The 16,805-nt window shown below is 41.4% G+C and overlaps 1 protein-coding gene across 7 annotated transcripts in view; it reads right to left on the reverse strand.

The window, feature by feature from the left end:
* The window catches only part of DISC1 (DISC1 scaffold protein), a 351,152-nt gene that overhangs the window by 208,025 nt on the left and 126,322 nt on the right, over positions 1-16,805 (reverse strand). For all 7 annotated transcript variants that reach the window (XR_007410095.1, XR_007410097.1, XR_007410096.1 and 4 more), the window contains exons 7-8: positions 5,071-5,125; positions 474-576 (exon numbers count right to left, since the gene is read on the reverse strand). Coding sequence is in view for 4 of the 7 variants with exons in the window: in XM_049108923.1 (XP_048964880.1) it covers positions 474-576; positions 5,071-5,125 (158 nt within the window). In the remaining 3 variants the exon portion in view is untranslated. The remainder of the gene's footprint in view (positions 1-473; positions 577-5,070; positions 5,126-16,805) is intronic.

Consider the following 16,805-nt stretch of genomic DNA (forward strand, 5'->3'; position numbering starts at 1 on the left):
ATTATGATCCACTGAGAACCCTCCAAAAATCTAATATCTCTGACTAGACTACTAAATTGAGTGCATCACCTGGTTTCATGTTATCAGCCCCTGTAGGAAGGGGCTGACTTCACCCAACCATCTCCATGGGGCCTCTACAGACACATAATGCTATCTAAACATCTCCTAGAATTATATGGTATGCAGAGTACCTCTGGTCTCTTAAAGAAACAGAAATTGGAAGTCCAAAATACGATACCTACACAAATAACTTATTTTTTTTTGTTATATGTGCATATGTAGCTTTAAGAGTCTTACAAGGAAGCCATGCTGCACATTTCTTCCATGAGTTTTAGTAATACTTCCCACTAAAGCTCTGAAATGTCCAAGACATAAGTAACAAGTAGAGTGTCATTCAAGGATAAAGCCTGGCTGTGGTGGCAGCTGTCACTATTCTACTCCACTGCTTCAACGTCTCCTCTACATCCAGTTACCTGATACAGCAAGCATTTTGGCTTCAAGTAATGCTGGGAGTTGGGTTTCAATGTCATTCACTTTCTTCCTGAGAGTGCTGCTGAGTCTCTCACTCATACACACCTAGAGGGAGAGAAACAGCCATGAATCAGCATTCACTCAAGTCAAAATCAGAAGGCAATGGAGCAGCCGGTTGGAGATCTCTGGATTTATAAGCAATTAAGAGGGGTGATAAGGAATAACTGAAGGAGAGTTATTTAAAAGCAAACAATGTAGGGCTGCCTGGGTGGCTCAGTCGGTTAAGCATCTGCCTTCAGCTCAGGTCACAATCCTGGAGTCCTGGGATTGAGCCCCTCGTTGGGCTCCCGGTTTAGCTGGAGTCTGCTTCTCCCTCTGCCCCTCACCCTGCTCTCTTTCTCTCCCTCTCTCCCTCCCCATGGTTACTCCCTTCTGAAATATTCTTGCCCCAAGTGCCTTAGCTTACTCATACCCTTCAGGGCTCTGCTCAAACATCACCTGGGAAGAAAGGCCTGGCTGATTACCTATAGAAAATAGCAACCTCCTCAACCCTCCCTCCCCTTCCACCTTCACCCTGCATGGTGTTTTTCCCATGTCTTCTCCAGCTGACATGATTTGTTTTTATTGTTCTGTTTTTCTAGTATCTCTCCCCACGAGGATGCAAGTTCTATGTAAGCAGGCACTTTGTTCTTGTCCGGCACACAGTAAGCAATAAGTGAAGGTACACAGTAGTTGAGATCAAGGGCAGAGGGACAGACTAATTACCAGTAGATGTTGTCTAATGAAACTTTGAGGGCAGAGATTTGCTGGTAAGTCAGAATTGAAATTAGACAAAGTAGACCTCAATGAGTTTTATAGGTTTATCATGTATTTTTCCAGGATACCTAAACACTTCCTACATTTTCTTTGCTCTTTCAAAAATAGAAAAAAATCTTTTTTTTTAAAGATTTTTTAATTTATTTATTCATTTATGAAAGAGAGAGAGGCAGGCAGAGACACAGGCAGAGGGAGAAGCAGGCTCCATGCCTGGAGCCTGATGTGGGACTCGATCTCCTTGTCTCCAGGATCACGCTCTGGGCCAAAGGCAGGCGCCCAACTGCTGAGCCACCCCAGGATCCCCCAAAAATAGAAAAAATCTTAAAGTTCATTTTCTTTTTCCAAATATCTTAGATTATCTTTTATTTTGTTTGAAACTAAAACTTCACATTTTTTTCGTTTTGTTTAAAGCAAAAACTACATATTAAATTGATATCTATACTCAGATCAGTGAGCTACCTCGAAAAACGAGAAAAACATCCAGTTCAACAAAAGTACACAACTCAGTTGAATAACAATGAACATGTGTATAGAGACATTTTGGGTGGCCCACAAATGATCCTTCTTTTCTGGATAAAAATCTGATTCCATTCAAAAACTAAAATTAATCCTGTTAGGTTCATAGATCCCAGAGAAAATATAAAATTTAATTTCCCCAGAAGAATCTAGATCTTGCTAGATACCATCAATTTGAATTGTTTGGCTTATCTCAGACTAAAATTGAAATTATTTTTGGAATCAAAGCAGACCTCACCCATCCTGCCTAAATTGTTATACTATTTCTTGGCCTTAAATATGTTCTTTTCCATTAAGCAATTGTAATTTCTCAAATCTCTACAAAACTCATTCTCTGGATGAAGGTGACAGTGCAGTCGCCTCCATGCCAAAGCTGGCATCAGAAGTGATGAGCATCTCTATGCCCCAAGTGATAATTCCTAGACCCTCTAAATAATCCGGAGATTTGTCAGGAGTCAGAACTGCATGTTAAAAAGAAGATGCTCTGGATTGCTCCTCATAGCACTCAGTCTCAGGCTGGCCCAGTGCCCGATGATGGGCACATCCCTTTCCATCCATCCAAGAATGTCATCAAAAGTCCAGGAACATTTCTGCCAAGTCCATAACACCAGCCATAATTCTTATGTCTCATCCAATGTATGTCCAGTCTTTCTGATTTTAGTTAACAGTTTCTATTAATCATAATTGGGTCAGTTTCTCCTTTGTTGAACAAATCTATCCTTCTAGCTGTCACTGTTAATATGAGACAGACTTTCTAAGTCTTATTAAATTGCAATGTACATTCTTTCAAGCACTGCTGGATGTAATCTAATATCTACCAATCACCAGATATTCCATTTATTTCCAACTATTTCTTTCATCTCATTTATCCCTTAATTACCTGGTTTGGGAACCATGGAGTCAAAGAAATGTAACGAATGAATGAAGGTTCCATCTCTCTTTGGATGATGAATCAAAAGAATATCAGATCTATATATCTAATATACTAAAGGAACAGGACCAAGTTGTAATTTTTGCCTCAAGGTCATGAGTCAAACAAGTCTAGTGTGTAAAGTTGTTTTGTGTGGACAGTTTTGTTTCAATTCTGTGTGGACTAATATATGTCCCCCATATACATACACATTCATGTATGTGTGGATGTACACACCCACCTATACACACAAATACACACCCTAGAAAATCTGTGTCTCCTTTGTATTTTCAGATAACTTTGGACCCTGGGGAACTCATTATCAAGTGGAGCTTCTAAATTTACATTTTAAAATCTTAGATATGGGGCAGCCCGGGTGGCTCAGCGGTTTAATGCTGCCTTCAGCCCAGGTCATGATCCTGAAGACCCAGGACTGAGTCCCATGTCAGGCTCCCTGCATGGAGCCTGCTTCTCCCTCTGCCTGTGTCTCTGCCTCTCTCCCTCTATGTGTGTCTCTCATGAATAAATAAATAAAATCTTTAAAAAAAAATTTTAATAAAATCTTAGATATGAATTCCTTTATCTTATGGAAAAGCAAGGGAATTTTAAGTTATTTGTAAGTGCATTAGAGAAGGTATGCAAACAAAGCCAATCACTTTTGGCATTTGGGCAAATCCAAGAGCTTTAACAGTAGCTGGAGATTATCAACAAATCCCACTGTCATATGCCTATGGTAATATGTTTGTGTGCATAATATAAAATGTTCTATAAAACTCATTGCTATATAAACACCATGTATATTCTCTAATAGACACACCTGTATGCTCACTGTTGGGATAGGGATTCATTCAGAATACACACAGCACGTTCCAATGCTCAATAAATCCAAACCCTAAAGTACTTCCACCTTTTAATTTTGCCCAAAAATTAGGATGCTCCTGATAGATGGCACGTATTTACACCAGAAAATACAGAAGAAGGAACAGTCCTACCTCCTGCCCCATGCAGGAAGTTTTGGCCTCTCCTCACCTCCCTAGTGGCTCCATCTGGAGGTCACCTGGCAGACATCCATAGAACATGAATACTAGTCGGCAATATCACCAAAACATATATAGCAGAAATTCAGGTATGCCTTCTAGCACTTCCCTTCCTGCTTCACATGACAAAATGGGCAAACTGAGTCAGTCTCCTTGAGCAGGGAAGAAGGTCTCTCAGCCTTGCCTGGGGATTCAACCCCTTGCATGTTCTGCATAAAGCTGTGCCTTGGGTCTCATCTTGCTCTTCTTCCAGCAAATGTTCTAGCAGAACGTAACTGCTTATCAAACTGCTGCTGTGTGACTTTTTTAGCAAAATCATTCAATTTTTTTTTTCAGAAAATGGATACAAAAATAGGGGGGAAAAGGGCCAGGAAGACTGTGGACACTTTCGTCAAAAATACATCCCCAGTCTCAGCCCAGCTGTGGTGATGTGCAAGCCCTTTGGCAGGTCTTCCTGACCTCTCTCCTGGGCACTGAGGGAGGGCAAGAAAACATTCCTTTCAGGCCAGTGGACTCTCGTCTGCTTTGCTCTCTGCTCAGACACCAGCTCTTTTTACATTCTGACCATCTCATAACCAGCCATGGCTCTCAGACCTAACACAAATAATTAACAATTCCTACCCAGTTCTCTACCACACAGTTAGTAATCCGCAGAGTAATTGGTCCTACTTCTCAGTTTGTCAATAACTCGGTCACATAAAACTATCTCTGCAGGAAAAGATTCTGTTTTGTAAACTGCGGTTATCCTAATAACCATGACATTGACTATTTAATTGAATTGACACGTGCTCCCAGGGAATAATGCAGGAGTGCACTATCTCTGTACAGATCAGGTCCTGATTTGAAGTATAAGTGGCAGAGAAAATAGGCAAAATTATTCCAAGTCAGTTTAAAAAGTTTAAAAACAAACACCTACTATGCCTTTTCTAAAACCTGTTTGTGAGTATCCCTGAACCCTGCCTTCCTGGAAGAAAAGCAATTAACTTTTCAGATTACTCCCATCCCAAAAGCCTTTTCATACAAAGGCATTTGATGGTATACAAAAGCATTCATTTTCCATTCCCTAACACTGATGGCTCCTGTGAAGCAAAGGCTGAACCAGTCAACCCCTGTGGGACCAGAAGCCAGGACCTCTACCATGGGAGCAGCCCTCATTCCCAGCTCTTTGGGCCCATCACCTGGCCTGTAGAATGGTTCTAGAGAGTCTATACTTCTTCCAGAGCCACGAGCTAGCCATGAAATCTCATGTGAACTAGACATGACATTAAATCAAAAGAAAACTTCAGAGACTTTATAAAATGGGCATATGAAGTTACTTACCTTAGCAGTGATTTCCTTAAGTGACAAGTTGAGGGATTTTATCCGTTCCTGGAGGCTAGAAGAATTAGAAAGAGGACATTGGTCTTCTTGAGATCATAGTTCTATACCACCACGTACAGAAACACTATGAGACAGTGAACTTTCCATCAACCCAAAGGCTAAAGAACAGTGGGAAAGATGATGCCAAATTGGTTCCATTTGACTGTGGAATTAACATGTTACTAGGAAGCAGATTTCCCCTCCGTAATTATGCTCTACTTGGGCTGGTATTAGAATCTGTTCTTTCCATAGTACACATCTCCATAGTAGGGCAAAGGAACAACCCAGATGTCCTGGAAGCAGAGATAAAAATTTATATTCTTATAACTACCTTCCAAGGAGGATGACCTGCCCTGTTGGACTCCTTGCTCAGTGCAGAGTCTGCTTTAGATTCTTTCCTCCTCCCTCTCCCTCTGCTCCCACCCCCCCACCCCCCACCCCTGCCATTCATGCACTTGCTCTCTCTCTCTCTCCCTAAAATAAATAAATGAAATCTTTGAAAAAATAAAAAACCTATCACAGGCAGATACTGTCTCCAAAGACACAAGGGAGACAGTAAGGTGGGTAGCAACTTAGAAAACAAGGGAACTAATGGGACAGCTCCCTGGAAGATGCAAAAAGTGAACTGGGCCTCAAGAGAAAGGAAGGAAAAACAAAACTTCAGGGAAAAGATGAGTCCAACTGGACCATATGGATCGCAGAGGTGAATTGTGATGGATGAAAAGGGGAAGCAGTGGGGCAAGGGACAGAAGGGGAAGTTTGTCTGCATCTGCAATGTGTGCTTACTTATTTAGGAAAACAAATAGAGGAAATGCTGTATATATTTAATCTCAGTGGTGGATAAATGAGTAGATGTTATATTTTTCAATGTGTTTAGAATATTTACAGTCAAAATAATTCTTAAAGGAAGATCAAGAACAAGCAATAGTCAATACAGAATGCCGGGCTGAGGGCTACAGAGCTTTATCCCACAGGCAACAGGAAATCATCCCAGTTGGGCGCAGGAGAGCAATAGGAAAGAAAGGATTTTCTGGAAATTTAACTAGGCAGCACTATAAGAGGTGATTTGGAGGAGGGACACTGAATGTGACAAACCAGGTGGGCACCTTTAGCAGAGACCCAGCTGCAAGGCCCAAGGGCAGGAAGAGGGACAGAAGTGAGAAAGAAAAGGAAGGTGGGGACCCTTTCATATGCCGCTGCTGAAAACATATGCTCTGGGGCTTTTCATTCATCCATTCATTCATTTATCCACAAATTCATTAATTCTTTCAACATCTACTGGGCACCTAGTAAGTTAGGAACTCAGAGCATAAAGACCTGGGTCTTATCTGTCAACAGCTCACTGCTGCCAAACAGTAGCCCAAAAGAAAAAAAACATTTAAAAAGGGGATATAGGTACTAGAAGAAAGGAGATCAGTTAACAAAATGACAGATGCAAAAGCAGGAGGGTCAGGTTTCCTGGGGTATGTGTAGGGAGGTAGGTCAGGGCAAGTTTCTCTGGTCGGGGGGTTGCAAAGTATTAGAGGGAGGTGGCCAATCTGCCCATTGCTGTTGTTCTTCAGCTGTAAGAGCTGGTTTTGAATGTTATCACCTCCACTCATCTGTGATTTCTGAGCATAAGCAAGTTCTTTTGGATTGCAAATTGCCCTGGAACTGGGGCAGGTCCATTCTAAGCCAGTCATCCTCACATCCAGACCTACATTCAACAGAGGAGGGACACCCAGTTGAGCTGAGGTCAGATGGCAGCTGACAAAGAGCAGGGCATGCAGCAGCAGAATTTTCTGAATTCAGGAGTCATGAGATGACCAAAATCAGTGTGCTCAGTGGGAACGGTGAGAAAGCACTTGTGGAATCCTGCCTGGAGAGTTCCAGCCGACAGGATGGAAGTTGATCTTTTGAAGGGAGGGAAGTTCGAGTGGTAGGCTAACATGGAAAGCAGGGAACAGACTAAGCTTCTTGAGCTGCTGGGGAGAGAAGGGCAGAGGGTGTCAAAGATGTGTCTATTCTGGTTCTGCCTCCGATTCCAGCAGCAGCACTAGCTTCATGCTAATATCTGCTGTCCAAATTTCAAACTTTCTGTGGGTGGAAATGCATTTTCCCTTGCCAGGCTAAGGGGAGTCCATTCAACTAATAACTTTTCAGTAAACAGTTCGTCACAAAATTAATCCTATATGAGCATTTAATAGCATTTTATAAGTAGGTGTTCCCAGCCACACACAAAGACTAGTTCATGCATTAACAATGAAGATAGATAGGTGGTGGATCTACTCACTGACCCTGAAAATTTAGCTGACCAAATAGCAGTGTCTTTAACTTATGCTCAATAGGTCAAGAACCATCCTTCCAGGGGTTGACACAATTCAGTGGTCTTGGTTCAGCCCTGGTTCTATCACAGAAAGAAAACTAGTCTCCTCTCAAATATCCATATTAAAGCAGGGAAGCAGTGATGCAGATAATTGAATGCATTGTTTCATATTTGATTTGATTTATATTTAATTTATTTAATTTATGCTGTATTACTTTTTGCAGTAGATTTACCTTCCTAATTATGTTTTGCTCAGGCTAATATTAACATTAGTTGCATCCCTGGGGTATACAGAGAATGAAAGCAACAGGGGGCAAAAGAATATGAATAATCTACAAACCAGGCTAGTGGTTCTCAAGCTATTTTTAGTAGCAGAACTCTTTCAGACAAATTTTACATAGAACTGCAAAATATACATATTAAATACATATATAATTTATATACATATATATATATTAAATACATAACAAGGGGATCTGTTCTGATTGAGGGTAGGTGTCTGGCCTGGAGTACAAACAATGTCACACTGATTCCACACACTTCGTGCTCTACCATCCCCCGTGGCCCCTGAACCAGGATTCCAGGAGCAGGAATTCAAATTGAAAACCTCCAAATTATATAAGTTAAATGTTTATTAAAAAGAGTCACATGTGGGACGCCTGGGTGGCTCAGTGGTTGAGCGTCTGCCTTTGGCTCAGGGTGTGATCCCGGAGTCCGCAGATCAAGTCCTGCATCGGGCTCCCTGCAGGGAGCCTGCTTCTCCTCCCTCTTCCTGTGTCTCTGCCTCTCTGTGTCTCTCATGAATAAATAAATAAAATATTTTCTTTAAAAAAAGAGTTACATGTACCTCAATGATAAAAATTAATCCTCATGTTTCTTCTAAGCTGGTATATTATTGACAAATGAGAACTATCTCCTAGATCAAATACACCAATGCTGGTGTACCCTGGAAGCACATACACTATTTCCACAAATAATGTTTTAACAAACACATCAGACCTCATTTACTCAAATTGAGTATCTTTGTTCAAAGCCGCCAACCTGGGAAGAGTAGTGCCAAACATTTGTTGAGCATTTACTATGTACCAGGCCCTCTTCTATATTCCTTACATATGTTAGCATTTTAAATCCTCACAACTCTGTGAAGTAGGAACTATAATAGCTACAATTTCAGACAAGAAAACTCAGTCAAAGAGAGATTTACAGAACTCTCCCAGAGTCAGCCAGATGGTAAAAAGGTAAATGACAACCCAGGCAGCCCAGCTACCTGTTCTCCTAACCACTAGCTTACACTACCTCTGCTGGAAGATGTGCACTTATTCAAAACATGCTCTCACTGTCCAGGCTGACTTTTAGAATCCTTTTTTAGAATTATGTTACATTCAGAATGCAATCACTATCATTATTTGTAAATGCACATTATTCTTCACTCACAAACTAGTGTTTAAGTCATACGACCAAAATTCAACTTCAACAAATGAAGTCTTAGAAAAATCAAGACTGTTGACAAGAATGTGCTGCAGAGAAAGCACATCAGGGGCAGATGTGCCTGGAGCTGGTGGTGGCAAAAGAAAATAAGGGCAGAGGAGTCAAGGGGTGAATTTTGAGTTGACTGTGTCCCTCTCACCCCAAATTCATTATGTTGGTGTCCTCACGATGGACCCTTATTTGGAAACGGGGTCTTTACAGAGGCAAGGTATTAGGGTGGACCCTAATCCAACATGCCTGGTGTCTCTATGGAAAGGGAAAATTTGGATACACATACATACACATACACACACACACACACACACACACGGAAGACCATGTGGTGACATAGGGAGAGACATCCATCAATAAGCCGAGGAGAGAGGCCTCAGGAGAAATTAAAGCTGCTGACACTTTGCTCTTAGACGTCTAGCTTCCAGAGCTGTGAGACAGTAAATTTCTGTTATTGAAGCTTCCCAGTCTGTGGTACATTGTTATGCCACCCAAGCAACCTAAAACATGTGGTATTTTCAATTTTCAACTGAAATTAACACACAATAAATCATATGTGTTATTAAGATCCTACATATTGGTACTCTAGAGTCCAACAAAAAAGTTACTTCACCATAGCAGCAGGCAGACAACAAACAACATGATAGCTTTTTGTGTTTGCTTCAGACTAACAGACAGTACCATTTGCAACTGATTCAAGTGGCAGACCGAGAGGCTACAATAGATAAGTGAACATTTTTATTGGTAGCTAAGGATTTGAAGAGCAGCTATAAGAAAAGTTTACATAAGGAGGTGGCTCAGTTACTTAAGCATCTGACTCTTTTTTTTTTTTTTTTAGTTTTTTTTTTTTCAACTTTCACTTATTTATGATAGAGAGAGAGAGAGAGAGAGGCAGAGACATAGGCAGAGGGATAAGCAGGCTCCATGCACCGGGATGCCCGATGTGGGATTCGATCCCAGGTCTCCAGGATCGCGCCCTGGGCCAAAGGCAGGCGCCAAACCGCTGCGCCACCCAGGGATCCCAGCATCTGACTCTTGATTTCGGCTCAGGTCTTGGAATCAAGCCCCACGTTGGGCTCCATGCTCAATGTGGAATCTGCTTTGAGATTCTCTCTCTACTTCTCCCTTTGCCCTTCCCCCTGCTTGTGCTTTTTTAAATAAATAATTAATTAATTTAAAAAATCTTTCTAAAAAGAAAAGTTTATATAAGAATGTCTTTGATTTTAAAAAAGTGATTACAGGACCACTGGGTTAGTATAGGAGCTCAAAAATCCCTGAGTTTCAGTTTAGGAATGAAAAGGATCTCTCTTAACACCATAAGAATGCTACCATTGGTGTCAAAACTATCAGTAATAAAAAAGGTCAGCTTGGGGAGGGACAGATTGCTTTCCAGCAGTAACTAGAAGGGAAGATGGAATGGAGGTCAATCACAGTAATGAATCTAAATCTAAAAAAATCTAGAAGACTAGTCAGAAGGAGATGTATGCAGGAGACCATCAGCCAGGTAATTTGGGCTCGAAGACTTGAGATAAGAAACACTTCTAAGGGAGAACAGGCCAACCGAAGAAGCAGTTCTGCTGCTACCACATTGGCCCATGGACACTGACCTCTGAAATGCTACAAAGGCCTGTGAGCTGCTCTCCTGCTTTGCCCTCACCACTGCTTGGTTCAGATTTGGCTCCAGGATACCCAGGGAAAGCCAAGGACCAGTATGGCCCACCTGCCATCGCATCTCTAACCACCAATCCCTTCCTTCACTGGCTCAAACCTGCCACAGAGGCCACCTGACAGTGCCTCCAATCTTCCCTGGGAGGCGCAGATCCCTCTGCCCAGATGCCCCCACCTGCCCCCAAGGCACACACCAGGCCAGCCCCTTGCCCCCCTTCAAATCCTTGCTCTAAACTTACCCTCTCAGGGAGCTCAGCTTGACCACTCCATTTAAAACTACAAATTCACATCCTTTCCTATTCTTCCCCCACAGCATTTACTACCTACTAACCTACTATGTAATCTACTTACCTATTATACTGATTGTTTTTTCTGCCTTCTCCCCCTAGACAGAAAGCTGTGCAAGGGCAATGATCTTTCATAGAGAAGTTCCTGGCACACAGTGAGTACTTAATATTTGTTCAGTGAGTGCTACTCACCCTCTTGTCTTCTTCCTAAGGAATACAGTAGTCCCTGCCTTATTTATGGTTCACTTTCCATGGTTTCAGTTACCTGTGGTCAACCAGTCTGGAAGCAGATGATGTTCCAAGCTATCATCAGAAGGTCAATAGGATCCTAACGCTATGTCACATGCCCACATCATTCACCTCACCCCATATCATCATCATTTTATCATCTCACATCATCATAAGAAGGGTCCGTGCAGTACAAGATTTTTTGAGAGACTAAATTCATGTAACTTTTATCATATATAATACATTGTTACAATTGTTCTATTTTATTATTAGTTATTGTTGCTAATTTCTTACTGTGCCTAATTTATAACTTAAATTTTATCATAAGTATGTGTGTATAGGAAAATATACAGTATAAGTAGGGTTGGGTACAACCCATGATCTCAGGACATCCACTGGCGGGGGGGGGGGGTCTTGGAACATATCCCCATGGATAAGAGTGACTGCTGTAGATGAGGCACAGTGGAGACATCCACACCTCTACCAGAGGATACTCAACCCACAGGATGGTGAGAGGCTCCATCTTTGTCCCCACCTCTCACTACTGTCCCAACATCAATGAAGATTAAAGGCCATGACTGCTCTTGACCATCTTGCTGTAGGTGGAGCTTCATATGAGGAAGAAGAGGTTAAAAATCTAGTCTACTCAGTAAGATCTCCACTCCTCTTCCTGAAACCCATCTCTTAGAACTCTGGCTCTCTTTGACTTATCTCTTTTGGATGATTTCTTTAATAGACTGTGTATAACTGAATTGTATTCCCCAAATATTTATATCTTGAAGTCCTAATCACCCTGCACCCTGCATCTCATAATGTGACTTTTTTTGCAAATAGGGTCATTGCAAATATAGTTGGTTAAAAAGAGTCTGTTAGAGTGAGCCCTACTCCAGTATAACTAGTGTCCTTATAAAAAGGAGAAATTTGGATTCAGAAAAACACATAGAAGGAAGACAGTGGGAAGAAACACAAGGAGAAGAATGTCACCTACAAGCCAAGAAGAGTGACTTGGAACAAATCCTTCCCTCAAAGTCTTCAGAAAGACCGGCCCTGTCCATACCTTGATCTTGGACACCTAAATACAATAAATGTCTGTGTTTAAGACACTACCTGTGGTACTTTGCTATGGCAGCCCTAACAAATTAATGCAGACTAGCATGGGGAGGGAGACATGTGGAGAGCTTGAAGGTCAGAAGTAAGGATCAGGGACTGTGCAAAGGGCACCCAGAGGTCTCAGCCTGGAGGCTATCTCTACCCAGTGCAAATGAGTCCTCTCTGCTGCGAGGCTGCCAAGGCCAGAGGGTCACTCTGTAAAATTCAGAGTTGTAAAACTTAGAGTGTTTTGCTAATCTTCCTCAATAGCCTAGTGCTGCATTAGGTATCTATTTGTTTAAAGAATCTCACACTCCAGTCAAATAGCAACCAACTACTATTCACTCCCTATTTCTCCAGACTTAGGAAAGCATAACTCAAAAGCCTTATAAGGAACTTGAATATGTACCCTTTCTTAGTAATACTTTCAATACTTCCCATAGATATAGGTATCAGAGGGTCCTGCCCTAATCCTCTGTATTCTTGGAGTGAAGCATCCACGAGGCCAAAGGTACATGCCCATCCAGAGCTGGGCCAAGCAGCCAAGACCAGAATGCCTTCCCAAAGAGCCATGAGACTGCTTCCTCCCAGGGTATTCTCAGGGTATTCCTCTCAAGGATGGAACACACACTGTAGTGAACACACCTACAGGCCCAAGCTCTCGTCAGGCAGTGGCTACTTTGAAGGTGTGGATATTTCTTGGCCATGCAGGCCAGGGTGTTCACAAATAAAACCTATCACAATAGCAGGGCAGGAAGGACAGATGTCAGGGTGGGAAGACAAGGTTGATCAGGTATTCCATTGGTCTCCTTCCTCTGAGCCACAGCTATCAGGTGGGCCTGAATTAACTCCATTGTGTTCATGTCCTAGAGAAACTTCTCTCACTTTATGTGGTCTTCCCTTGTTTTTAATGCTTCCTTCTGCCACCACCACATTTGGTACCAGCCTTGGCCTGACACATTAGACTCACACCCAGGAAGCCAACCACATACCTGCCCCAAAGACAGGCCTTTGAGGAACAAACTGTGTCCCTAGTCTCATATGACCTCTGCTGAATAAAAGAATATTAATGGCTCTGAGAATTCCACCATTCCACTAACTCTCTGCAAGATTTGGAAAAAGTCACTTTTTCTGGAGCTCTATTTCCTTACCCACAAAGTGAGGCAGTTGAGCCAAATTATCTCTAAGAAACTTTCAATCCTACCATCCAAGGTTCTTTTACTATAGGTTATACAAAGTGCCAGATGACCTTGATGACAGAGGTAGAAACAGAGGCCAGATGTCTGTTATTTTTCTAAGCAAGACACAGATTTTAAGCCCTCAGAACAGAGTTGTGCAGAAAGGCTGCTATCTGTTGGCAGCTGCCTGTCCATCTCCTCCCTGTGTATATGTGGCCTGATCCTGAAGTCTCATTTTAGCAGAAAGCTCTGGGAAAGGAGGAGAAGTATCAATTTCATCTCCAAACAGTCTTCTCCCTGCCCTTCTTTCCCTCTCCCCATTTGTAGTTCCATCCCATGTATTATTTAGTAAAAATAAGTTTAAGAATGAGAGATTGTTATTGAAACAAGTTAGAAATGATATAAAGGTCAAAATGATAGCCACTCAGGCACAGGAATTACTTGGGTCTTAAATTAAAAAAAAAAAAAAATACAGGAATCCGTTGACATTAACAACCTTGCCAATTACTGCTCAGTCCTCTAACCTGTCAGGGGCAAGTGGTTAAGAAAATGACAGCAAAAACAGCTTTAGGAAATGCAAGGTTTTATCAGTTTGGCCTTTTTCCTTCTTTGAACCCTTCTTGCCTCACAGCTGATAATGTCACATGTCACCAGTGGGACATGCACAGGGCACAGACAACAAAAATGCCAAGAATTCCTCAAGACTTTGGAGGATCCGGAGAAGGCACGATAGGGCACAAATACTCACCAGGAGCAAGCCATTCTATGTGGTTCTAAAAGCTATCGAGCTGGTTACTTGAGACATTTACTCTTTGGGAAGCCTGCATAGTACAGTGGGGAGAGATTTGTTACCAGAGCTCTGGTACCCCGTGGCCATCCTCACTGCCGCTGGCACAGCACATAATCTCTGTTCTGGTCATTGGCAGCACAGGAACATGGCACAGTGTCTGCTCATGTGACAGATACTTATATTCACCCTGGGGATCTTGGGCAGAATGAAATATCGAAAGGTTTTTAATAAAGCATTCATACGAATAACCATTACCGTAGCAGAATAAGAAAGTAGTTTTGAGTAATCTGACAGAAATCAAGCACATGGGTTTTTAACTAGAGTAAAATACATGTGATGTTTTCCTCTCTGCCCCAAGCAAAAGAGATTAAATGAAAGAAATAAAGAAAAGAGGTCAGAGAAATACTCAGACTTTCAGCCCTTTAATTGGTTCTCTGGATATGGATGGATCACATTAGTGACTTAATGAGGCTTTCTCTGAATTTCAGGGATCCTATGTCCGAACTCTAAAATACTACACTCTGTTACTCCAGAGTTTTTGTGGTAAAGCCTCACTTTGTGGTAAAGCCTCACTTCTCCAACTAACTCTGCAGACTGAGATTGAGATATAAATTCTTCTTAATAAAATACATCTAAGCTTGTGTAAGTACTCCCGAAGGAGATAGCAGAAAGAGAACGAGTGAGAGCGCACAAGGATTTCCAGCTTCGTAGGAAAGACTTCCTGTGGTCAGGGCGCTGATGTGGAAATACAGAGCAGAGAAAAGGAGTGCTGGTACTGAATGTACTGGATTTCAGGTCTTCTGATATGAAGATCAGTCTTGCTGATATGGATAAGATACAGTGCATGTGCATGCACACGCCAGTTCCCACCCCCCACTGGGAGACTGCCTGACATCACGGAGTCACAGCTTGCCTCTGAGGCCAGTGCCATTAAAAATCACAGCTTTATTTTCAACTGATTAACTTGGTATTTGGCTTGCCCAAATACTCCAAGTGTTAATTCAAGCAGATCTTTCAGTGCTTCTCAAACCACTTTACTCCAAACTGTAACTGTAATTCATATGCCAGAAGCATTTTGACTTGCAGGCATTTGTCTGTAAGGGATCTTATGCTGTCTAATGAAGAGGAAATGAGAGCAGGAGTGAAAAATATGAATAGCCTTACATTCAGATCATAAGTACTCCTCTCTACCCCTTCCTCTCAAGTTATTCAGGGATACCTATTCACATACAATGAGAAACTAAATTACTGGCCTCTTATTTTTTGAAGACTGGTAACCAAGTGGACTCCACATTTTCAACTATTATCATAACCCAAATGTATTTAAACATTCAAAAACTATTTCAGTTCTGTGCTATAGAGATTTTCTCCACCAAATTGCTGTGAGTTAAATCCTGGAAACACTAAAATTTGATCCTAGTGGAAAATGAGCTGCCTCTGGGTTTACTCTGTTAAGTGATCCAAAGGCAACTTCAGATTTCCATTTCAATCACTTCCTTAATTCTGACTATTAAATAATAAGTAATGTCTCATTGTTCCCAGGATTTTTTAAAGAACTACCCTGAACTGCTTGCATTTCTTAATACTATTATTTTTAAATGTATACTGTTTTCCTAAATTTATAAACATGCAGATTTTCCATAACTATGGAGTTTGCCCAAAAGGTTATACTTTCTGCTTTGGGTTTATGATGATTTTCTGAGTCATCTTTAATTACCTATTGTCTGGCTAAGAACAAGCATATGCACAGCTAAAGCCTGCACAATCAGTTTAAATCTTACATTTCTCTCAGACTCTTTCAAAATCTGCTGACAAATCAACAGTTCAGTCATATTCCTGAAACTGGAGAATATTATATATTTCATTTCCTAAAATTTTTCAGTGGGTAAACTAAAGATTTACACATTTTACTGGGTAAAGATGGCAAAAAATAGACCATTGCTGAACAAAATGAATGAACAGCAGGGGAAAATCCAGTTGCCTAAACAAGTAACTTAATTTAAAAAAAAATCAAACACCAATATCAAAACAACTCAAAAAGAAAGCTGAAGAAATTTGTCCAAAAGGATGTACACAGTAGTAATGATATAGCAGCCATGATGAACATCTTAAGAAAATGTCCCCAATGTATAAAGCACAGGGGCCCCCTGCAAACACCTACAAAACCCCAAAGATTCTGGTTCAGGTCATCCCAGTAGCCTAGGAATCCGCACAGGATGGATTAATAATCACCCTTTACCAGCTTGGGACAGAAGTACTCTTAATTAACTAAATTTCCACCAAGTAATGAGCTGGCATTTCCAACCTGGGGTTATTCCCTGTAGCTACTTGAAAAGGTTCTTTCTGACCAAAACTGAATTACCTTTCACTGGAAGAGCTTTCAGCCTCCAGCTCAAGGCTGGAAGAACAGTCTAGTGGTGTGTTAACGCCAAAGAGTTAGAGCAGGGAATAGTAACATAAAACCTACAAACAGGGAAACATTCTTGGAATATGCCAGGAATAAAAGAATTTGGTGAAAAGGAGTGGAAGATTGTAGAAGACACCCAAATTGCAAAGAGGTTAACTACAGAACAGTTCTCAAGATGATAATCGTGGAAAATAAAAAATTGAAATACCAGAAGAAAAACTTTTAAAATAGGCCACATGCATTCATGTATGCTGAGAGATCACTT

Source organism: Canis lupus, chromosome 4 (genome assembly GCF_003254725.2).
Source record: "Canis lupus dingo isolate Sandy chromosome 4, ASM325472v2, whole genome shotgun sequence".
Lineage (NCBI taxonomy): Eukaryota > Metazoa > Chordata > Mammalia > Carnivora > Canidae > Canis > Canis lupus.